The following is a 25,939-nucleotide window of genomic DNA, read 5'->3' as shown; positions in this document are numbered from 1 at the left end:
TCAGAAAATAATCCATGGCAAACAATGGAACCATGTGACTCTGATTGTGTGTTGCCAGAAAAGGGAAAGTTCTTCATGTAATTGAATATTGTGGTTTTTTTTTTTTCCAGTGTCCTGTGCAAGGAAATGAACAGTATATAGAAAGCTAGAAATCCTTCTTTTCTACACTGAATATGCTCTTTGGCGAGGGGAAAGTGATTGGGAAACATGAAATTGATAATATACCAAAGCCTTCAACACATTGATATGTCATCAGAGACTATTTGAAGTGATTCATTTGCATTGTATACTTCAGTGAAATGATCAGGATCTTGAACAGACAGAAATGTCACTTGGGGTCTGTATTTAGCCATTCATTCTGCTGCTACTAATTGAGTGCCAGCAATGTGTGAGATGGATGGTCAGACTTAAATCTCTCTTAAATCCCTTGTCACTGAGTAACATGGTGTACAGGTGAGTTAATGTTAGTGGGCTGAATGAGAGGTATGCTGGGATCCCTAAATATGCATGCTCTAAAAGGGTTTTGCTATCTACCATATAAAGACAAAACATACTCTTAGTGTAAAAGAACTTTAATAGAGTTAGTGTGCTTAGAGAGAGAACAGAGAGCAATACTTTCACAATAAAACACCCAAAGTTACCCATCCCCTTATGGGTAAATGCCCAACCAAACAGGGTTGATCCAAAGCTGGGCCACTGAGGCCTGAAAGCTTGCACACGTCCAAGGATCTTCTGTTAGGGACCCATAGAAAAGGGGCAGACGGGGCCAGGAAAATCTAGAAGGAAAATGGCAAAATCAAAACCCAAGTCAAGATGAAGGCTGTCATTGTCAGCCTCTCCATGGGTCTCTTACCCATATGTCTCTTCCACATGTTTCTACATGTCTTGACACCATGAGTCTCTTCCACATTCCACAAATCTGTGGTACAAATCCAAAACTGAGCACCAAGCCAGCCCTCCTTCACGTGCCTTTTATTCCCATGTGTTTCCCTACTTGTCTCCCCACTGTGGCTCCTCTTGCACCCCCTCCTACTTTCTCCAGGCATCCTATATCTTCTCCTGGTGGCTCAGTTCCACCTTTCATTAGATAGGGTAAGGAACATCCCCCTTCCAATGGAGAGTCCAGTCTGTAACAGTACCAAAGTACCCAGCATAAATTATCATTTTTCTTTTCAACTCATAAAAAAAAAATCTCTTTTTTTTTGGTGTACTGGTGTTAAAAATAGAGAAAGAGGCCCTCCCTGGTGGCGCAGCGGGTTCAAGCACTGCACTGAGAATCTAAAGCCACTTCTGCATGTGTTCGATTCCCGCCTGCCCCAGAGGTGACCACATGGCGTGGCAGACCTCTCCTGACCCACCCGCTGCTCCCCTCAGCAGTGTACTTCGTCGATCTGCCTGTTCTACTCCCCACTCTGTCTCTGGTGAAGCCTCTCACCGCCCTGAGCCTCTGGCCTGTACCCCAGTTCTGTATGCACAAATCAATAAATCTTAAAAAAAAAATAGAGAAAGATAAAACAAACCCAAAATGGAACCCATCATGCTAGACTACTCTAAGATTTAATATGTAACCTCAATGCAGTTCAGCTTCTCCCAAAATTGGAGTTCTATATCACTCTGTCTGGAATTTCCTAATTAACACCCATGAGTAATTTGCATAAGACCCCCCCCTCCTTTCCTCTGAGGGAAGGTGGCTTTGCCTGAATTATCTGTTCATTTGTTAAAAACTTTGTCCCATTCTCTTTCTGTCTATAATACCCTCTATTTTGTGTAACCGCTTGTAGTACCTAGATGGGACCCCATCCACATAATAGATCTTCTAATCAATCTAATTGGATCTCTACATTTGTGTATTTTGTTTTTTAACAGCAGAAGTATAAAACATAGCCTGGATTTCTGGTCCACAGGATTTACACACATAGAAATATACATATGTTTATATTACATACATAATGTAAATACATAGAACTATACATATGTTTATATAAATTACAATGTAACTATATGGAGAGAATGAAGTAAAAAGTCATGCCTTTGAAAGAAGCAAATTTTCTTGTACTAAAGAGGGAAATCCAAGCTTTGATTGAAACTTAAAATGCAAGAATATTTAGAAATATGTGGGCAAATATCAAAACAATCAGCGAAAAGGGTTGGAAATATTGCCTCTGAAAATACAGTTTTGGGGGCTGGGGAACTGTTGTTCTTTGCAACACTTGTGTAACTATTAAATTATTGGCACGTTCTAATTTTGCTTTAAAAGTGTTTTTTAAAGTAATGTCAGATAATCTAGAAAAAGAGTATATCGTAAATAAGATAAAAATCCCATACAATTGCTTCAAAATGGTTTCAAAACAACTTTAAAATTGCTTTAAAATGGCATTCTAAAATCAGAAGATTAGTATATTTATCGTTTTCATGTTCAATAATAAAACAAATGATAACTTGCATGTCAATATTTGAAACCTTTTTATGCAAAAAGAATGTTAGGGCTGCCCTTCCACTGAGTAAAATATCTGTTGAAAATAAGCTAGTAACTAACCTCTTATAGGAATGCAAAGCAAAGCTATACTAAGTCATATTTTAATGCTTGCTATAATTTTTAAATTAATGAAATGCTAGAGTAATTATGAGTACGAGAGAAGAGAAATGAACTTCATTAAGTACACCCTGTAAAACTGAGGGATCAGGAGTTTTGGCTAAGATGACTTCAACAGAGAATAAACCTTCACAGCTCACAGCCTCCTCTCTCCCCATCTCCCCCTACCTCACCTGGGATGTTTGGATGGATTCCTAAGTAATACAAGCCCCGCCCCTCTTTTGTTTATACAAGCCCCGCCCCTCTTTTGTTTTTATAAGGGTTTATAAAGATTATAACCAATCTTTAGGCAAACGTCTTTCTTCATGTTTAGTCTTCAAGAGCAGGTGACAGGGTTTAAAAAAGCACACCACCAATTTGGGGAAGGGTTCAAATGCAGAGGAAGTGAATTGGCTGCCTGCCCTGGGTGGGGCATTTAGCGCCTGGGAGACACCTGCAGGTGATTATGGCTCAAGATTGCTGGAAAGACTGGTCTTTTGAAATTTGTTTTGCCCTTTTTGTTTTAATGGCCTGATGTTCTGGATGTTTCTCCACTGAAAGTAGAATTTGAGAACTTCTGCAAGAGATGTTCTCTCAAAGAACAGACTCACTTCCACTGCTCTGTGAACTGTCAGAAGGCTCTAGATATTCTGGAGTGAGAAATGTTATTTTGAAATCTGCTTATAAGCAGGAAGAGTTACATCAGGGAATGGGGCTGTTGGCAGCCTTCCTGTCTCCTGACTTACTCAGGACTGATTGTGCGGCCACATGTTTGCTTTTTCGTTCCCTGAGGGAGTGTGTTGTGTTACAGAAAAAATAGCCACAAAAGATAAAGCCACAGGAGGAGTTTTCCTAAGACCCACCAACAAGCTTTGATTAGCCAGGTGCTGCAGCAAATTTTGTGTATGACTTTAAGGATTTGTTATCTAATTGAGGGTTATTTCCTTTACTCCACCATGACTCATGGGAACAATTTTCTGTATACTCTTTAAGTAGCACGTCTACCATCTGAAAACAGTGTTACTTTCTTTTTCTTTTTGTTAAATTTTTTAGTGACATTATTACTAACCTTGTCTTTCTGTGCCTTTCTTTGAAAAGAAATGCTTTCTCTCACGTTCTGGATTTTTCTGTTTAGAATAAGAGACAATGGCTTCTGAGCCTCCTTTCTCTGCTCTTGGACCATTAGAACCTGACGTTTTTGGAAGAAGGGACGGGGAAGTATGGGTTTATTTTCTGCAGCAATGCTCTCTCTTCCTGACAGAACCAGGAAAACACATTATTATTTTTTTTCAATTGTTTTCTTGCAATTGATTTTCTTCAAACAATATGGACGTTCTTCTGCTGTGGAAATTATTTTACTCCCATCCTAAAATACCATAACTTTAAAAACAGCAAGACAATAGTATTAGCAATTCTGTGTGCCACTTACAAGAATTGTTAATATGAACACTATAGGTCAAAATTATCACTGTAATTTAATATTACTTTGTATATAAAAAAGCTTAATAAACTATTGAATGAAGAAATTCCTAAGCAGCTAAATTATTCTTTACTCAATTTGAACTTGAAATATCGTTCACTGGCAATCGGTTGGCTGAGGCCACATTTCTGGTCCCCTCCCCCGTATGTAGGTGTCTAACTTATTAACGGGTCATTTGTTTTTAGTAACTTAAATCATGAGATTCATTTTTTTTTTTTGGTTTAGACAATTCATTTAAGATCGTCAAAAATTAAAATAAAGCAAAAGGACGTACTTGATTTGAAGCTTTACACCCCAAATCTACCTACCCTGTTCGTCAACCACTTTTATTTGTGTAGAAGTATAGTGGAATATACCCACAAGATGCCTCTTTGGCACAAGGGGTTATTTTGAGAGGCTGCATTACTATTATTTTTGAGAGGCTGTAGACACAGGAAAATCTGAAAGAATTTGTCCTTTTGTAAAGGGTATTTACACTTGCTTCTCTCCCTTTAATCTGCCTTTTATTATAGGGAAGTTTCAACTGAGACCCTAGAAAGGTAGAGGGAAAGTAATTTTTCCTCCCCTACCCTCCCGTCACATTTTCCCAGTGTTTCTGTATACAGATACAAGCCACAAGCAAACAGATACTGTTTTTGGTTGAAGGTAGTTACACAAAAGATGGCACACAGGGTAGGCACCTGGGCAGAGGCTTACATGTCAAGGTCCATAGCAACGTCATTCACAATAGGCAAAATGTAGAAACAACCCAGTGTCCAAGTGATGGATAAACAAGAGGTGGCCCTTTGCAATGGGACATGATTCAGCCATGTGAAGAAATGAAGATCTGCTTTAGGCTATAGCATGGAGAAATATTGATAAACATTATACTAAGTGAAATAATCCCATACAAGAGATCAATTATTGTATGAGTTCACTATTATCTCTACAACAGGCAAATTCATACAGAAAGAAAGTAGAATAGGGATGACCGAGGGCAAGGAGGAGGAGAAATGAGGAATTATTGCTTGAAGGTTATAGAGACATTTTAGAAATACTTAGTGGCGATGGTTGCACTGTCTTGTGAATGTAATTTGTGCCACCGAATTATACACTTCAAATGACAAATATTGTATTTTTTATTTTGCCATAATTTAAGTATGTTAATAATGGGATATATACCGAAATGATTGAACTATATACCTTGAATGGATGAATTGTATGTGAATTATATCTCAATAAAACTGTAGCACAATGCTTTGTATTTTGCTTTTTCCACTAAACAACATATCCTGGGGCACTTTCTAAACCAGGGCATAGAGAACTTCCTTGTTTTTATTTATTTATTTACTTGTTTTTTACTGTGATTTATTAAGCTGTCCTCTAACGCCGGACACTTGGGTCTTTTCCAAGTTTCTGTTATTCCAGCCAGTGTTAACAGTGCATAACCTTGTACATTCTGTGAAGACATCACACTGAATATATCAAGCCTGTTGTGGCACTTCAGAATTCTTGCTAATCAGTTAAGTGAGAAATACTAGGTTCAATGTTCTCCCAAAGATTTATTTATGCATCCAGGACCTGGGGTGTAAGCCAGAGGTGTGTGGGGGTGGTAAGCAGATACACCAGAGACAGAGTGGGGAGCAGACAGACCAGACAGATTAACTGAAATACACTGCTGGGGGGAGCAGCAGGTGGGACATGAGAGGTCTGTCACACCATGCGGGTCAACTCCCTGGCTGGGGATGGAACTCATGTTCCAGTGGCTGGTGATAACTTCATCGTGCTGAGACTTACCCCTTGTGCAACTAGGGAGGCCCAAAGTTCAATGACTGGGATGCAAGACATTAAGGATTATCTGTATTTCCTTTCTCTGTGAGTTGTTCTGTTTTCTTATCTATCTTTTTTAAGGAGCGTTTCTATAGTAGGAAACTTAGTCCTTCGCCTTTGGTATGAATTGCAAATTGTATTCTCAGTTTACAATTTTTCTGTGGTTTTTGTTTATCTTTTTATGCTTACATTTTAACTTTTATATAGTCAAATTCATCAGTCTTTTGAGTAATTCAGAAAAGGCTGAATGCAATGTTATAAAGGCATATGTCAAAGTTTTCTTCCATTACTTTCATTTCAATATCTACATGTAGACATTGGACCCTGCTGGAGTTCCTCCTGATGTATGCTGTGAGATATGGATCCAACTCTTTTTCTAGATGTCAAATAATAGCCTTAGTTGCTCTAATATCAGTTAAAAAATAAAGTCCATATTTACCACCTAATTAAGATTCCAACTTTATCATATACTAAATTCTGGGTTAGAAAAATAGATGGAAAGATAAATACATGTATATTTTTCCCCTGGATTTTTTATTCTGGTTCCTTCATTGGTTTGTCTGTTAATACACTAGTATCCCACTGTTTCATTTAGTCTCCTTTTAAAAAGTTACATATTTTTTTTTTAAAGATTTACTTATTTGTGCACACAGAACTGGGGTACAGGCTAGAGACTCAGGGGCGGCGAGAGGCTTCACCAGAGACAGAGTGGGGAGCAGAACAGGCAGATCGACGAAGTCCACTGCTGAGGGGAGCAGCGGGCGGGTCAGGAGAGGTCTGCCACGCCATGTGGTCACCTCCCGGGCAGGCGGGAATCGAACTCATGCGAAACCGGCTTTAGCTTCTCAGTGCTGTGCTTTAACCCGCTGCGCCACCAGGGAGGGCCTAAAAAGTTATATATTCTTAATGGTCAGGCTAGTCCTCTGTCATTGCGCTTTCTTTTTAAAGTATTCCTAGCTATTTTTGCTTATTTGTCCATCCAATACTCCTTCCATTACCATGTAAACTGTTAGTTCAGCTTAACATGGGGATAAATGCCAATGGGCCCGAATCAAGTGTGTAACATAATCTATTACAGTTTATCAAATCTTAGTGTATTTTTTGCAGAATCTGAATAAATCTCTTGCAATAAACCTGTATATAGAATTTGGTATGCATTTTTTTCACTTAAGCATTTTCCTACTATTACAGTCTTTTTAAACATAATGTTCTATATTTCCCTTAACTATACATCTATACTAGGTGCTTTTCCTTTTCCCATATTGTTTTCATCCCTTTTTATTATGAAAACATAAACACCCTATATGATTACCTTTGTGTAATCTTTGGCTTTGATGATATATATATAAATGATGTATATGAGGTTGTGGATACGCATTACTAAAATATGAACCTGTTTACATTCCTGCAAACTAATGTAGGTAGTATCAATTTTATCACACTTTGCTCATCAGCAATTGATTATATCGCAATCCTTTGAAAGGTCACTTAGAGCATTTTAATTTGTGCTCCATTGTGTTGGTATTAAGGTGAATCAAAGCTAATTTTTTTTCCCTCTTGGAATACTGATGTGGTCTTCTGAGTAGTGGATTTATTTACATAATGGCCTACGTGTTTCTGGCAGTTAACAAGCCTCCCATACCTTCCCTTCTAAAAATCACTTCCCAAGATTCAAATTATGAACCTCTCTTGTGGGTGGATAAATATGACACTGATCATGGACTAATGGCTTAAACCAATAATAGGGGTCTCAATGTAAAGCTATCAGAAAGGTTAAGAGAAATAGTTTAGCCTTGGCACCTGACACAAAGGAGAAGAAATAAAAGACCTCAATTCCAGAGACTGCGAAAGTCTGGGGAGAGGACACTGCAAAGCTTTTTCAATGCAGCTCGGCCAGGAAGATTGCTTTTCCTAGGAATCGCGTTTATTTAGCTTCCATGGTTGTCGGAAGGGCTTCTTTATCGAACTTTCAACCTCAGCCTTTTGTGAGCAGCAGAGTCCTTTCCATTTGGCTCTAAATTCCACGACTGAACTAGCCTGAACGGGACTTCTCTCACTCTAACAGCTGGAAAATTGCTGGGATCCCTACAGAGAGTGTGTTGGGACTGAAGAACTACTGCTATGCTGGGCTCATGGGCTGTCATGACAAAATACAACAGGCTACGTGGCTTAAAAAATAGAAATTTAAGCCCTCCCTGGTGGCGCAGCGGGTTAAAGCGCAGCACTGAGAAGCTAAAGCCACTTCCGCATGAGTTCGATTCCCGCCTGCCCCGGAGGTGACACATGATGCGGTAGACCTCTCCTGACCCGCCTGCGGCTCCCCTCTGCAGTGTACTTTGTCAGTTGGCCTGTTCTGCTCCCCCCACTGTCTCTGGTGAATCTTCTCAGTGTGCCTGTACCCCAGTTCTGTATGCATAAATAAATAAATCTTAAAAAAAATAGAAATTTATATTCTCACAGTTCTAGGGTTTGGAAGTCCAACGCCAAAATCCTGTCATGGCTAGTTTCTTTGTGTGTGCATGCGTGTTACTCTCTGGTGTTTTTCCCCTTTCTTATAAGGATATCAAACCTGTTGGATTAGGGTCCCACACTTGTCACCTCATTTAAGCATAATTATGTCCTTAAAAGCCCTGTCTCCAAATATAGTCACATTAGAGCTTAGGGTTTCAATGTATGAATTTAAGGGGGTGAGGCACAATTTAGTCCATACCAGGAAACTTAAGGTGTAGCTTGTAGCTCTGTAGTTCTTGTTAATGTTGATATTTTGGGCAGGGAGATAAAACTGATCAGAATCAGCTGTAAGATATTATATAGAGAACTGGGAATGGAAAGAGAGTTTAGACTGTAATCCACATTTCGTAGTTAAAGAAGATTTGTCGAAGATAAATTCAAGAATGAATTCATTAAACACCCAGTAGAGTACTGATTATAATGTCAGGTCTTATGCCCTTTATATTTCTTTCCCAGTACTAATTACAATCTGTAGTGATCTGTTTTACTTTCCTGCTGTAAGGTTCATGAACACCCAAACCTTACTCATCTTGTTTATTGATTTATTTCTGACAGAGAGAACACACTGCCTAGCCTTTTCTAAGTGCTCATTAAATATTTGGTGAATGAATAAATGACCGAATAATTTGAAAAATAACCTTTAATGAATATTTATTATAGGCCATACTTTAAGCTCTTTACATAACTGATTATATTAATCTTTCTAAATTTTTTAGAGGACAAACCTGAAGTTCAGGGAAGCTAAAACCTTTCCCAAGTTTAAAGGTACAAAGGAAACATACAAACAAAAACAAAGCCGAGCCTAGGAAGAACAGAGGTGGGGGAATTTGAGACAGATCTGACTGAGCCCAAAGTTCATCTAAATGTTTAATCAAAATGCTAAACTATCTGCATCAAATTCAACACAAGAAGCAAAAAGGGAGGGAGATATTTAGGGAAAATAGAGAAAAATTGTGCAAGTTACATTTTACACATGTCTGAAAGTATGTGTGGGGATTGCCTTGCAAATGAGGAGCCATTGCTTCCAGAGTTAAAGAGCATGCACCAAGTTGTGAAGTTTGGAACAAGCAGTATGTATTGAGAAAATCCAACAATCTCAGGGGCTTAGAAGAAGGGGAAACGTGGAGCAAGCAGGAGATTGGAGAGGTAACTTGGCTTCAAAATGAAAATGGTCCAGAATGTCAGAATGGCTTCAGGACAAATTTTCCCCATGCTCTGTTTTTTATAGCAGGTGAGTTGAGAATGTGTTAGTGTACAAGCTGAGCAGTACCCCGGCCCCTCACACTTGGATGTTCTGATGAGGTTCTGTCATTTGCCACCAAAAGAAAGACAAGGCATACTGTTAGGATGAAAGAACTTTAATAAGATTAGTGGACACAGAAAAAGAAGAGATGAAAGAATAATGGCTTCCCCAATAAAACACCCAAAGTTGTTCATCCTCTCGTGGTTAAATACCCAGCCAAGCAGGAATGGCCCAAAGCAGGACAACTGAGGCCTGAAAGCCCGCCACAAGTCTAAGGCAGAAAACCACAGGAAATGGGCAGAAGAGGCCAGGCAAGTCTGGGATGAAAGAAGCAAAATCAAAGTAAAATTCAAGGTAAAGGCTGCCATTGCCATTCTCCCAAGGGTCTCTCACCTACATGTCTCTCACCTACGTGTCTCTTGCAAGTGTTTCTACACATCTCAATTCCATGTATCTTCTTCCATATCCTCCAGATCCCCAGTGCAAGTTCAAGGCCATGAAGCAATGTGCTCCCCTTTACACTTCTCTCCGCTCCACATGTCTCTCCTCCTGCATCTCTTCCTGCGTCTCTGCCAGAGTCCGTCCTCCAGGTATTGTATATCTTCATGTGGCTGCTCGCACAGCTTTGTCCTTCTCTTGGTGAACCAGGGAACAGGGAACCTCTTCCTTTTATGGGGATTACTCTCTAACAAACTGTTTCTACATCTTATAGGAGCTGTTTAAAAAAAAAAAAAAAGCAACAAAAGAAAAAAAGACCATGTGATACAGACTGTGCCTGATTAGCAACCCCCAAAATATTTACTGGCTTGGCAATCACAGGAAAAACTTTGCCCAGCCCTGCAGTATGTCTTGAGAAGTTTAGACTTGATCTTGTAGTAGGTAAGCAGAGAAAAGATACAATTAGTTTCACATTTTAAAAGAGAAGATCTGTTGACAGAATCAGATAGTGGTAGTATTGGGAGAGGCAAGTAAATGCTGGAAGAAACCAAAATGCTTGAGCGGCCATTGCAGCAATTGAAAGGAAAGTCTTGGAGAGCTTCAAGGATATATAGATGATAGCCTTGGTGTACAAGCCTAGCACAAATAACTACTAACTGTGGAAGAAAAAGGAAGGAAAAAGAAGAGGATGACTTTGAATTTTGTTTTTGGAGTTGTTTTGGACTTGTTGAGTTTTGTAGATCACTTACATCTAGTGACAGTTGTAGTCAATAGAAAGGACTATATCAGCCTGGGTGGGTGAAAGGTTGCTTCTACTGCTTCCCAGCCCACCCCACACTCACTTCCTTTTGGCTAATTTGTTCCTAACAAATGAAATTTCCAAAGACAATGAGGAAAGGAGGAGATTAAGGAAAGGAGGAATAGTTTCTCACAGTTTCATTGTGAATTAGAAAATATTCTCTATTTCAAATAAAGTTACAAACTTTTAAAACACTACCCATTGAATAGTTGGGGACCAACTGAGCTGTTTTCTTATAGTTGTAAATCCAACTGCACTCTCAGTGAAATTGTTTATTAAAGCTGACAACAACAAAAACACAAATCAGAAACCACATTTAAAATGTGAATTAAAAAGAATTACCCTTCAAACCCATCAGGAGGGCCACACCTTTTTAAATCTATGTATATAATTTATACATTAAAACATTTGTCACTGAGCCAACAAAAATAACAGTTTCTTCTCTATTAGAAAAGAAAATATTACTAGAGAAGTAAAAAAATCACACTAGAAAATTATTGAACAACCAACTTTCTCAAGGTAATGGCTAGGGCATATCAATGTAAGAAGGGGGGGGGAGAACATTAAAACATTTCTTCTCAGAATTCAAGATTCTTAGAGAAATAACTGCATTTTAAATCACTTTTAGGTATGCTGTGGATACATTTTGGATATACAATTGTGATCTCTGGCAACCTCAGGGCAATATTTTGTTTCCATTTTCTCCTTAATCTCTTGATCACCACTTGATTCTTTACCATTTCCTTGACAGGAGAATGGCTTATTTCTGTAAATTGGCAGACAATGCTAGAAGTTATGTGAGTGTCATTTTTATGTCATTTATCCAGTCAATCCATATTGCCCTTCCAATTTGTGATTTACCTTTCTCTTATTTTTCTCTATTCTCTTCTTTTAGTGGTTTATCACTAGGAGTAGATGGGGAATACAGAGGAAGAAGTGTATGAAATCAAGTCTGTAACTTTTGAAAAATATTTCAATGAGACCATCTGAAGTTATGTCCCCTAAGTTATTTGTTTCTGAAAACTGGAATCTTACAGAAAGTAACTTAACAGACGTTAACATTTCCAGCCAGTATTTTGGGGGTCACAGATTGGAAAATTTTAGAAAATTAATCTTTGAATTTAAAGCACCAGGACTTGAAAAGCCACGTGCAATTATGCAAGTCAATATTTTAAGTAATATCAAGTATACCAGAATTCCTTGTTTTTCATTAAAATGAACGCAGAGAAGGCTGTGTGTGTTTTCTTTCTTTTTTGATAGAGCAAATTCGAGTACAATCCAAATTCAAAACAAGTTTGGGCACTGATTTATGTTAGCGTGAGTTAAGCTGGGTGGTGACCAACGAGGTTTTTCATTTTAGAGAATCCTGAGGGGCTTCTGGGTGAAGAACTTGACTTCGTTGAGCTGTCAGATTTCAATAATAAAAATAATGCTGAAAAAATCAGGTCCTCCTGAATAATTTGTGTCAGGTCAGTTCCTAGGCCTTCCTGTACACTACTCGGGTTCCTGGAAGGAAACATGAGGAAAGGGAACCGATAAAACCGTTCTAATTCCCAGCAGCAGAGCGTTAGAAAAAATTTCCATTCGTTAATGAGATCTTGTCTCCTTAGAAAAGTATGGTTGGAGGCAGGGTTTCGCTTTCTCTTCTTAAGTCTCTTTTCCTCAAGAACTTGAATTCTGATACAGTGTTCAAAATGGCAAGATTTTTTTGCTTTATGCCACCAAAAGACGCCACCTCCTCTCCAGCCCTGAGGCATTTACGCAGGTTATGGAAATTTTAGGGGGAGAGGCGTGTGGGAAGCGAGGGTTGCGGAGCGCAATGGACTACAATTCCCATAAGCCCCGGCCAGAGGCTACTCGGCCTCCCACGGCGCGCCCCGCGAGCCTTGCGCATGCTGGGAAAGCTCCGCGCTGAGAGGAGAGGCGTGTACTGGGCTACGCGCCGGAGAAGGAGGAGGAAAAAAGGGACCATAGACTTATACGTAGAGGCCTAGAGAGGCTCTTAAAGTAGTGGGAACAGGAGGGCGGCCGGGTACCACCTTCAGAGCTGGCCGCCGGCGGTATCATGGCCACCCGGAATCCCCCTCCCCAAGGTGAGCTGTTGGGGCCCGAAGTAGTACGTGAGACAAAGCTGACAGCTCTCGACCTTGCTCCCGGGGCGCCTCTTCCTTCCCTACCCCAGCGTTCCTGGGTCTGTTTTGTTTTGAGGCAGCTCTTTTGAGCACCCCCTGCGAATTAGACTCTCCCCGCCTCCAACACAGCCCCACCCCCGCTTTCTCCGCCTGCTCATTTCCATCTTCAAACATGTTTTCTTTTTAAAAAGTCCTAACTATTAAATGATTTTTTTTTTTTTTTGGCCAGGTCCCTAACCGGTCAGAGGGCAACCCCTTCTTTCTCCCACTCCTCCTCTTGCCCTGCCACTACTTAGTGTTTGGGGGTGACCCTTCAGTGACGTGAAACTGACTTGACACTTTTGAAATCGGGGTAGAGGAGAAATGCCACTTCACTGCTGTAAAATTCTGACCTGACCTTACTGAGATTTGGGGTGGGGTCATCTCTCACAGTCGTGTAATTCTGACCTGGCCCTAACTTCAGTTCCTAAACCTTTGGGATGTAGGCCCTTTACTCTAGAGGGCCTAGTCTCTTGGATTGGATTTAACAAACTTTAATGCTTCCGTCTGAGCATGTTTAGCTGTAGGCCAAAAATAACAGTTGTCACACACAAAAAAAATGTATAGGATGTTTCTTATTTTTTAATTACTACACATTTATTTTTTCCATTTTGTATTTTAAAGAATATGAAAGTGATGATGATTCTTATGAAGTGCTGGATTTAACTGAGTATGCAAGAAGACACCATTGGTGGAATCGAGTGTTTGGCCACAGCTCTGGACCCATGGTAGAAAAATACTCTGTAGCTACCCAGATTGTAATGGGCGGAGTAACTGGCTGGTGAGAACATCTTTTTCATATTAAATTTCCCTGGGAGTTTGACTGCTGCCTTTTTGTACATGGGCCAGTATGTGCACACTCAGTGGCTATACACTGTTAATCCCAGAAGACCCCTCCCCTGAAGCCCTTCTCTGTGATCTGATTGGTGTAATCCACACTCAGAGACTGTACACATTTTGGCGTGGCCAGCTCTCCCTTCCCAATGCCCACTACTGTACCTGTATTCCTTCCCCTTCCTTCCTGTGATTCTTTATATATTTTCCCTTTCTCAAATTAGCAGGTGCAGTGGGTCTGATTCAGTGGTGGTGGCTAAAGAGCAAGAAATATGTAAGAGAAGAGATTAAGTATATGTGAATAACTTTTACTTGTTCTGTGCTAATAACTGGAAAAAAAACTGTGAGAACTCCAAAAGTAGAATTGGACTAAAGATTGTCAGCCTTATAGGGAGTAGTTTAAAGTTCTCTCTAGAAATTGTTGATGGTACAGATGTTTAGTTTGGATTGTGAATGTGCTTTGAGTAACAGCTGTAGAATGTTGGTTCTTTGGAATGAAAAGATTGATTACTTACTTTGTGATACTATTGGGGGTACATTAAGGAGGAATGGTTAATAAATATTAACTAGTTAACATTTCAGACCACATGATTTCATAATTGTGACTGTGGAGCTAATGCTGTTATTCTTGGAATAAAGATTAACTAAATAACAAGTTCTAAAACAAGTTTGACCCTTTATTTTGAAAATGTTCACATCTAGAGAATTTTTGAAGTCAGCAAGGATGTCTAAATTGTGAATAATCATTTTTTCTTAGCTTCTAGATTAAATTCATCTTACATTAATTTAAATATTTACTTGGCGGGGTACACAATTTTATCCCCAATACTGTGGTAACAACTTGAACCCTAGGATATAATTTTTGAGATCCACACTATTTGTAAATGCTTACATAATTTAAACTTGATGAATAGAAAATGATTTGTGTTTTGCATGCATATTGGAACAACGATAAGCTCCTCTATGACTTTTTAAATCCCATTTCGTGGTAGAAACACTGGTTGTGAAGATTCTGTGAGGCAGAGGTGTGCTACTTCTTCACAATGTGTAATTAGTAATGCCGCTTATGAAAAAAGCTCACAGTTAGGAAATATCTGGTCAGGGACTGGGTGAGTCAGATGGTTTTCCACAGGCTGGTGGTATCTTGATTCCTATAATTCAGAGTTAGGCTCGCTCTGCTCATAATTTGGTGCCACAGGTGATTGGTTGGTTAATGTGAGTCAGGCCTGAAGCGCCATTGGGTAAAAGAGACAAAAAATAATTGAGAATCAAATCATTGTGTGTTTTCTTCTTGTTAGCCAAGCAGGTTGAGAAGACCCATGAATCTGTAAACAGTTTGCTTGGAAAACCTAGAGCAGAGCAGGGTGAATTAGTAGTAGGTTCGTTTTAATAGCTTATGCCTTGAAGCAAAGGCGACATGTTTGTGTGGATCACCGTCCCAGACTGTTGCTTTCCTCCTCCTCCCTTTTCAAGTGCTTCTTGTTGCCTCTGCTACTGAGGAGCACAGTCTTTACAATAATACAGATGTTTGGATTATGATCAGGTATCAGTTCAGCAACTGTAAAATAGGACTCTGATATACTGGTGATTTGTTGCAATGACATTAGATGTAGTATAGTGAATTTTTGCAGTTTTCTTAGGGAATGCAACTGTGGTCTACATAAAGGAGGACTGGTTAATTGGCATTAACCTAGCTGGTTAATAGTGTAGACTAATTAGGATATGAATGGGAAGCTGAAAATTATTTTATTTAGCTGTAGGTAGCAATAGATTTTTTAATTATAATAAGAAATTAATATTAGGATGTGTGGTTGCTAGAAAGATGGAGAGGGCCCTTAGAGTGGGTTGGAAGTGAAGTAATGATATCCTTGAGAGTGAAAAGAACACAGAGTCAAATCATGTTTTGGCGATGCATTGGCAATCCATTGGACCCAGCAGGCAAACAATAGTCTGAGATGAATATGATGTGATAAGCTTAGAGAATAGTGCTGCACTTTACAGATTGGGACCTTAATAAGAGTTGTTTTGATAGGAAACATACTTGCTTTTGGGCATTTGGAATATAGGGTTCTGGGTGTTAGAGGGGCCTATCATATAATCGGAAATTTAAATTCTCCACTTAATGAAGGTAAATGAGTTTTTGAGGGCTGTTAACAAAATACCACAGGGGGCTTAAAACAAGAGAAATTTGTTCTCTCAGAGGTCTGGAGGCTAGGAGTCTGAAAGATATCAGCACGATTGGTTCCTTCTTGAAGCTTTCATGTTACTCTCAGAGCTTCTGGGGTTTGCCAGCAATCTCCGGTATTTTATTGGCTTATAACTAGCTATATCACTCCAGTCTCTGCCTCTGTCATCACATAGCCATCTTCTCTCCGTGTTTCTGTGACATTGTGCATTAAGTCAGAGGACCCATGCTACTCTGCTATCGCACCATCTTAGTTATAGCTGCAGTGATCCTAGTTACAGCTGCAGTGATCCTTATTCCAAATAAGGTCACATCTTGAGGTTCCATGAAGGACACTGTTAAATTCAGTACGGAGGGCTGGAGTTAGAAATCTGAGTTTCTTTTGCACAGTATGGATCTGAAGTGCAGAAGGGAATATGAGCTTAGCAAAGGAGAGAATTAATCACAAAGGAAACATGGGTTGACTCTTAGCAGGAGCGATGAGACAAAACAGGCTTAATACAGAGTTTAGGTAAGGAAGTATAGGTCAGGAAGCCATGAGAAGTGTGACCTGAAGTGTAGTCTTGAAGGCGGAACTGCAGCTGGGCCTTAAGAGTAGAAAAGCTTTAAATAGGCAGAGCTAGGTTAGAAGCCCTAGAAACAGGGAGAGTAATAACTTGAGCAACAGTGATGACCTGTTTGTAAACAAATTAGGTTGTAGCAGGTTTGGTGGAGTGGGAGTTGGCTGGGTATGAAGGATATCTTGACTGTATTAAAACAAAACAAATCGTTTTTATTATGGGAAATTTCAACTCACACAAATCTGGAAGGAAGGGAATAATGAATCCCTTAGTACTCAATATTGTTCCAGTAGCCAATCCCTTTTCCTGTGAATTCTTGCACATTTCACACTATTTAGATGGTGTACTTTTGACAAGCCTGTATAACTGAAGGGAAACATTGAGGGTGTCTGAGTGGGTAAGGGAAATGATCAAAAGAAATGCGAAGATATTAAGATTTTGAAGCAATGAAAAGGAAAAGAGGGACAGAGTTTAGTATATTATTAATTGTTTTCATGTTCTGTCATTTCTTTCATGAAAGGTGTGCAGGATTTTTGTTCCAGAAAGTTGGAAAACTTGCAGCAACTGCAGTGGGTGGTGGCTTTCTTCTCCTTCAGGTATGTCAGTTTTAGGTCTTTGCCTCTGCTTACCTGTGTAACCCTTAGGAAACAAGAAAGTCAAGGTTAGCTATTTCATTCCTGCCCATTTTAATAGAAGATGGAATTTTTCTTTTAGGCATCAGTTTATGGAAAAATAAAATGAGTTTTGAAAGGTAGCATTGTAAGTTCTTTAAGCATACTTTGGTCCCACTTATTAAAAAGACAATAAGTTTTGTCATTATTTTTATTGTTTACCAGATTTTCCTTGAAGCATCTCCCTCGCCAATTAAACATGTCACCAATAAGGTCATTTATTCAAATTGACCATCTTTAAAATTTATACATACAGTATGTGTAATATTCAAAACGTTTACCTGCTTCTTCTGTTTCCTATTTATGCAGTTTCTTCCCCATAGAAAAAAATGTTTTTTTAAAACTAGGGAACTATAATGATATAGAAAGTGGAAAATGAGGTTTTAAAAAATCATTCATAATCCTATTTCTAAGGCAGGTAGATTTGAAATTTTAGTTTTGTTCATGTTCTTTAAGTATAATGCTTAAAAATTCTTTGCAGTTAGAGGATGTTTATCAGGATGTTATCTGGCATTCATGTCTGTTTGGCATGTATTTTTCCAAAAATATCATTCCCTGAAGATCAAATATAGTAAATCCAAAAATTGAAAATCTCTTGGAATGAATGTTAGTGGCAATTTTAAAGATGCAGAGAACTGTCAGTTGTACCAGATTTTAAAAATGATTGATGACTGCACAGAGATCGAAATCTAACTTCACCTAAGCCATTGATCATATAATAACCAGTGCCATTGCCTGAAATACAAAGGGACTGAATTCACATGTATGAAGCACAGATTTTGAGTTGTTTACTAAGCAATCACTTTAGAAATCTTTTCTTTTTTTAATTACTTTTTTAGTTTTAATTGTGACATTATTGGAAGTAGTTGCTTAGTGCTTGTTTGGTAGAAGTAAAAAGGAATGAAGTTAATATCTAGATTCAGTTCTTTGGATGAATATGTCAGCATTTGTTCATATGAGAATTTTATTTAAGCTGATTTTTGCCTAGGGTTTATATAGAATCAAGAGTATATTTAATTCTACAGCTATTTTTGAAAATTCAGTGATCATTTCTGTTTAGTGTAAAAGGGTACTGGGCTGAGATAGAGTTTTCTAAAATGTTCACAGGATAGAGAGAATTTCACATTTCAGTCTCCTGTATGTTAGTTTTTCAGAAGTCTTATTTGGCATTCAATATATACCATCCCCTCCACAGTTTGCCATTGTCGTTGCTTTTCTGCACCTAGACCTCATAACTCTTTGAAGTCACTAAGCAGAGGAACCCAAGACATGTCTGTGATACACAGACTTTTTCCACAAATATGACATGCCTTGAAACCTCAGTAGAAAGAAACTGAAAGAGGAAGTAAGAGCAACAAATGACTTTTAGACTACTGACTAATATTTCTAGGTCCACTTCCACATTTTTGCTATATTTACTTAGATCTTAAAGTTTTTTTAGTCACTCAAAGTGTTTTCTGGTAGATATTTATCACTTGCCATCTTACAATACACAGTGACATATAAATGTCTTAAAATTTTTTTTGGAGCTGTATGTGTCTGTATCGAAGGGTCAAATATATGTCAAAGGCTTGTTATAGATTAGAGTAATCCCCACCTCCTTCACTACCCCAGTGTTTCCCTCCCATGAGGCATTCACTTTGAACACTTACTTGATGCTCTATCAGACATTTCCTGATCTTTTCAGTTTGAGGTATTAGCTATTGATTTCCAATTATGGATTATGAGATTTTAGCCATCATTTATGAACTCTTTTGCTGTCTTTACACTCCTCCCCTCCATCTGACAGGCTTGCCTGTCTTCTGCTTTTCTCTCTCCCCTTTTTATATTGTCTGATTATTGTTTCTTCATAATTGTGTGGTTACCTGGAATTCACTTGAGCTTCTTGAATCTGTAAATTTATGCCTCTAAAATGTTTGGCCATTATTTAAGTACTTATCTTCTCTTATCCTTTCTTCTGCTGAATGTGACTTTAATTATATGCATGTTGGGCTTTTTGATAATGTCCTGAGGTCTTGTTCATTTATTTTCTCAGTCTGTTTTCAGACTGAGTAACTTCTAGTGATTTAGCTTCAAGATCACTGAGTCTTTTCTTTGGTATCTACCTTCTACCATTAAGCCTGTCCAGTGAATTTATTTTAGATATTTTATTTTCCAACGCTAGAATTTCCATTTGATTCTTCCTATATTTTCTGTCCTTGGTGAGATTTCTTATTTTTTCATTGATTACAAGCATAGATTCCTTTATCTCACTTAACATAGTTATATTACTATTACCTATTTTAAAATCCTGTTTATTCCATTATCTGGGTCACATCAGGGTTGGCATCTGATTTTCTTTTAAGATTATTTTCATATTTTGTTTTATTATATATCACATAACTAGGTTTTATTTTGGGCATTGAGGCTACTATATTGTGGAGAATGGATTCTATTTTATTTCTCTGAAGATTGTTAGTTAATGTTTTGATTTTAGCAGGCAGCTAACTTGGTTAGACTCAAATTGCAAACTATTTCACCTGTGGTGGAAAGCAGCCCCCCCCCCCCCAACCAGTTCATTTCCTTTCACCTTAATTTGGCTCCTGCTTCATGATGTATCATTCAGGACTTGGGGAGAGTTTACACATAGAATTTGTGACTCCCCTTCACTAGCTCCTTCCTTTCTGGTAGCTGCTGTTGTCTTCAGTCCAGAAAGGTGGTGCGTTTTCTATTAAGTTTTAGCTGTCCTGCAACTGCATCCTGCCCTCAGGACAAGCCAGAAAATGGGCAACTCGCTTTCTGTTGGTCCCTTCCTACACATTTCAGCTCTCCAAAATCTGCTTGTTTTTGTTAGTTCTGGAGCCCTTATTTTTAACCAGAGTTTATAGTTTCTATCTATAGTTGTCTTATAGGGTTAATCACCACCTCCACGCTGTGACCCACATTGTGGTGTCAAGTAAACCAGGAAGATCTTTCACTTGCCCTTTGATTTGCTCCTCACTCTGTTTGGCTCAGGCTGGAGTTTGAAGTGATAGTAGGTGAATGAATACAGGAAGAAATGCAGGTTAAATTCTTGTCTGGAGTCATTTACATTGACAATAGAATCTAAGATTCTTAGTTAAAAAAAATCAGGTATTTTATGTGGGTTTATGATGTTATGTGTGGTTATACATTAAAAGAGCATAAAGAAACCTTGATAGAAATGATATATGATGATACACATGGCTCAGTTGTTTATTACTTATGATTCTTTGTATTTTTTTTTTTAAATTTGGAGGGACTAAGTTAACTATACTGGCAGAAACACCAAAGATCAGATTTTGTAGTGTTTCGATAGCATCATATGAAGGGTTTTCTTAGGTTGTATTAGTCTTATTAAAAGGATTTATGGCATGAAATTTGTGTAGGCCATATTCCTTTACAGAAGCAATTACCAGAAAATAGTCTTAATTTAAGTCAAGAGTTAGTGTTAGTGAAGAGCTTTTATCAGGCTACTTAAAGCATCTTTAGTGACCCAGTATCTGATTGGCTGCTGATCGCTTATACTTAAACATCTATTTAATTAAAAGATACTTTTTATTATTTATTTTGGATGTTCGCTGTGTCTTTTTGGCTAATTTCTGAATTCCAGAAGTTATAGTACGATTAATATTAAAGTTATAAATTTTGGGAATTTTTTTTCTTAATGTGTTCATTACAGCCAAGCATTTATGCTTAAGGCCTGCTTACATAATTGCTCTGAGGGTAGGAGTCTGTCTCTTTTGTTCTTGATTATAGCTTGGCATAGAATGTATTAAGTGAAGAAATTAGTGAATGAATTATGATTGCTTATCTATAAGCTTCGTAGATTTATTGATAGCTAAATGTTTGTGTATTCTTGGGTGATAGAGTTGTTAGCAGCCTAATTGGTTTAGAATTAACCATTTTTATTACATTTTTGCAGATTGCCAGTCACAGTGGCTATGTGCAGATTGATTGGAAGAGAGTTGAAAAAGATGTAAATAAAGCAAAAAGACAGATTAAGAAACGAGCAAATAAAGCTGCACCTGAAATTAACAACATAATTGAAGAAGTAAGACAAAATACATTTTTAGCTCCCCCATTTTTTTAACTTGTCTTGCTTAGCAGAAAATGGGTTAGGGGTTATCTTTTATCTTCTTTTCAAGAAAGTGCTTTCTTGGTCATGTCTAGAACATTAAATAAAATTTGGAATCGCGTCACCATTTAAATTGACCTTTTATTTTTAAATGGTTAACATCGTTTCCCCTGTTCATCTCCCACTTACTTTGATATGCCTATAAAAGTGTGATAACATTCTTTTAAAATCTTTCCTCTGCTTTTAAAAATGCACAGATAGACAAGATGTAGTAAAACTAAAACTACCCCCTCCCTTTTTTTCTTAGAGTGGAGTCCTTTGAAATGTGTTGATTTTATTGTATTAATTTGATATTAGTTTTATTCATGTTTTTATGTGTATTTTGACCTTTTCTGTTTAGAATCAAATTAAATATTCCTTTGTCTTTATTTTTTCTTCTATCTTTTCATTTCCCCCAACTTTTTATTTTGAAAATTTCCAATTAATTGAAAAGTTGAAAGGTAAATACAGTGAATATACAAATACCTTCACCTATTTACTACATCTTTCATGTTTTTGCAATATTTGCATTATCTGGGTGTGTGACTTACGCTATACATACATTTTTATAAGAGTTTATTTTTACATCATTTTGTACCTTTTTCCATCTCATTTGTAATCCCCATGGACTAACCATCACCAATTCACCCCTGCGCCATCACCATAGTCCCATGCACTCCACCCCGGCCATTTTTTTTATCCCATTCCCTGCTCCACCCCCATAAAATATCTCTGGTGTATAGTTGTTCATTATTATTATTGCCCCCCTGGTCCTTTATGTTTCTGCTATGAGTGAAACCACCTGATATTTTTCTTTTTCTTTTCTTGCTTATTTCACTAAGCATGATCTTTTCCAGCTCCATCCATGTTGCTGCAAAAGGCATGAGTTTAACTTTTTTGATCGCTGAGTGATATTCCATTACACTATTTTTTTTTTGCCAAACTTTTTAAAACATTGTGACTTTTCACTCTTAAGTGAAAAAGTGCACATATCACCTTAAGAGTGCAGATACTCTCCCATACAACTACAGTTACCCTTACTAACCTCAAAAATTTAACATGGTGCTATAATGTTTTTTGATATATAGTCCATGTATTGTTTTTCCACAAAATATCTGCTATATCCCCCTATCAAGAATTTTATAATGCATTTGGTTGTCATGTCTCGGAAATTTCCTTTCATCTTAAACAGTTCCCTCATCTCTCTGTTTTTTTCTTTTTCTTTCTATCTTTCCTGACATTTTTGAGACCTATAGGCAGAATATTCTAGTCTGACAATGTTTAATTCTTCCTTATTTTGTTTAGGTTAAACACTTTACCAAAATGATATTTTTTTGATCTTGTACATATTTTTCCGCTGGCGAAGTGGACTGTTGATAAATGTCATTGTGCCTGCTGTGGGAATTTATTAAATAATTGATGTTAATAACTTGCTGAATAAATCAGTTATGTCTGCCCTATAGATAGATTTCTTTTCACCTGTGAAGTTATTGCTATGCATATACCTTTTATTATCTCAGTAGCCAAGGAGCATTGTGGGCCTGGTGAGGGCTCTGGTTCCTTGAGTTTGTAATGGATAGCTCTGGTATCTTGTGAGGTGGTTGGCACCTGAAGTAATAAGTAAGCATAAGAATTTTTGCCAAATATTTATTGAATTGAGGAAACAGCTGAAAATGTTACTTAGCTCCAGATTCAATCATTAAGAGTATTTATAAAAAATGTCCATCTTTTTCTTGTTAAGATATATATATATATATATATATATATATATAACATAAAATTTACCACTTTAATGGTTTCTAAGTGCACATTTCACTGAAACTAAATACTTTCATGCTTTTGTGCAATCATTATTACTGCCCATTTCCACAGCTTTTTCATCATCTCATATAAAAACTAACCATTAAGTGATAACTCACAATCCCATTCCCATCTATTGTTAACCTGTTTCCTTTCTGTCTTGATGAATTTCACAATTTACTTTAGTTGAATCATACAACATTTGTCCTTTTTTGTCTGTCTTAATTTTATCTATTATCTCGTATCCAAGAGTCAGCACCATTGTAGCATAATTAAGAGTATTTTTGTTTATACTTTATGTTTCAGGCAACAGAATTTATCAAACAGAACATTGTAATATCCAGTGGCTTTGTGGGAGGTTTTTTGCTCGGCCTTGCATCTTAAGGACATGAATGTTCTGTCACCATGGAGTCATATGAGAGAAGAGGAATGATGATGTCTAGGTGGTCTCTCAACATTGCACGCTGCCACATTCTCCAGGGAGGCGAAAATCAATTATAGCTGGACTGTATCAACTCACAAATTAGCATTTTGCCATCTGAAACTTGGCAATCTCCAGTATCTGCTATAAATTATCTAGTTAGTATGTGCACAATAGTATTCCTGAGCAAAACATGGCTTTCATTATTTTTTTTAAATTTGCATTTCTTTAGAAATTAGCATATAAAATATCACCTTTGGATGTAGATATGGTAAGAAAAAAACCCTGCTGGTTGTATTCCCCAGTGGAATATTATCTTTGTTTTATTTAAATAAGATGTTCTTCATTGTGCTTTATAATATATTGCCAATAATTAAAAATTTGTATTGTAGCTTCAACATTAGGGCCGTCTCTTCTTTTTTTTTAAAGATGTATTTGCAGTAAACTGAAGAACTGTTATGCCCTTTTGTGGAAGGATTTAGAAATGATAGCATTATTAAAGATATTCAACAGATTTCATACCATTTTTAAGTTGTTTTTTCTTACAATTGTTAGTTTACTTACATAATTACTATAGCAAATAATTTAAAGGAAGGTTCTTTTAAGGAAATAGTACATCACAAAAGCTCTTTTTTTTGATGTCTTTAGCTATAAAAATATTTTCTTGTATATAATCTTGTAATTTTTTAAAAAATCTATCATGGCAGCCTGGGCAGCACTAATTATTTTGAGGGCACATATAGTCAATTGGGTCAGTGATTCATTTTTACTAACATTGAGCGAGTCTCCTTTCCCAAATGCTAAGTATTTCTACAAATCCTAAGTAGTATTTTTGCCCCTTCTTCACAAAGAGGTAAAACATCAGAGTATTTAGTAAAATAGTATGAATTTACTAATTGAAGAACAATGATTTTTCTTTCACTTTAGAAATTGTGGTTCAAAGAGAATTGTCTAGTTTGAGATGGAAGTGCTAAAATTTCAGATTTTTGCCTGTGTGGTGCTGATTGAACACGAGGCCAGTGGACTTGTTCTCAGGGATAACATTCCCACACTCGCTCTCAGAGGCTCATGTGCCCAGGAAAGCTTTCTGTATTGGTAGTTTGCTTCATAGAATTCTAGGCTGGAACTTGGAAAAACAGTTGGAATCTTTAGACTGGAATGACGGGAGTCACACAGTATCCTTGATAGGAAGTCCTTCTAGTAGTTTTGTGAATTATAGACATAACCTGTTTAGTACTTTCAAGACTGATTACAAGTCAGTGTGTTTGCATTATCTTGAGATTCTTTGCAATCGAATGTAGGGTTCATCTTCAGTTTCTTCCTTTACTTTTGCTAGTACCTGATATACAATGCTAACTAAAATTCACACTTGAAGTGATTTTGCTCACACTTTTTTCTTGTTTGAGCTTTTCTTTATTTCTGCCCTGCCAAGCTTTTTTCATTGCTGTGGAATTAAAACATAAAAATATTCTATATTAGATTGAGTCTTGATCAGCTTCTGTATGTCATGTCTGTGCTTATCTCTGTACTCACCTGATAGAGAGAGGCAGATTCTGTGAGAGCTCTAATAGCTGGCTCAGTCATTTGAGAAATTTTCTGTCCTGTATGATATACTAGGAAAGTAGGGGCCATAAAAAAGTCTGCTCTGAATAGAGATTAAAATATTCCCATAGGGGGCCCTCCCTGGTGGCGCAGTGGGTTAAAGCACTGCACTAAAAAGCTAAAGCCACTTCCGCATGAGTTCGATCCCCACTCGCCCCGGAGGAGATCCACATAGCGTGGAAGACCTCTCCTGACCCGCCCGCTGCTCCCCTCAGCAGTGTACTTCGTCGATCTGCCTGTTCTGCTCCCCGCTCTGTCTCTGGTGAAGCCTCTCACCCTCCGCATCTCTGGCCTGTACCCCAGTTCTGTACGAATAAATAAATAAATCTTAAAAAAAAAAAAAAGTTCCCATAGGGGGCCCTCCCTGGTGGCGCAGTGGGTTAAAGCACAGCACAAAGAAGTTTAAGCCACTTCTGCATGAGTTCGATCCCCGCTTGCCCTGGAGGAGATCCACATGGTGCGGCAGACCTCTCCTGACCTGCCCGCTGCTCCCCTCAGCAGTGTACTTTGTCAATCTGCTTGTTCTGTACCCCGCTCTGTCTCTGGTGAATCCTCTCACCCTCCGCATCTCTGGTCTGTACCCCAGCTCTGTACAAATAAATAAATAAATCTTTAAAAAAAATATTCCCATAGGAAAAGTTACCTAATGATGTAGGAGAACTGGCCAATTGATTCAGTGACAAATGAGTAGTAAGGTAACTACTTTCAGAGTGCAAATGTAAAGGAAAA

General features: G+C 37.8%; 1 protein-coding gene across 1 annotated transcript; it reads left to right on the top strand.

Moving 5' to 3' along the window:
* Positions 1 to 12,754: 12,754 nt before the first annotated feature.
* Positions 12,755 to 24,127, top strand: FUNDC1 (FUN14 domain containing 1). Its single transcript, XM_004689964.2, has 5 exons — positions 12,755 to 12,945; positions 13,648 to 13,804; positions 17,123 to 17,198; positions 21,196 to 21,324; positions 23,494 to 24,127. The coding sequence occupies exons 1-5, from the start codon at positions 12,918 to 12,920 to the stop codon at positions 23,569 to 23,571; spliced, it is 468 nt and encodes a 155-aa protein (XP_004690021.1). The 5' UTR covers positions 12,755 to 12,917; the 3' UTR covers positions 23,572 to 24,127.
* The last annotated feature ends 1,812 nt before the right edge of the window (positions 24,128 to 25,939 follow it).

Source organism: Condylura cristata, unplaced genomic scaffold (genome assembly GCF_000260355.1).
Source record: "Condylura cristata isolate star-nosed mole 26May11 unplaced genomic scaffold, ConCri1.0 scaffold00027, whole genome shotgun sequence".
In the NCBI taxonomy this organism is placed as follows: Eukaryota; Metazoa; Chordata; class Mammalia; order Eulipotyphla; family Talpidae; genus Condylura; species Condylura cristata.
The sequence above is the reverse complement of the archived record's forward strand: the minus strand, read 5'-3'. Positions and strand labels throughout refer to the sequence as shown.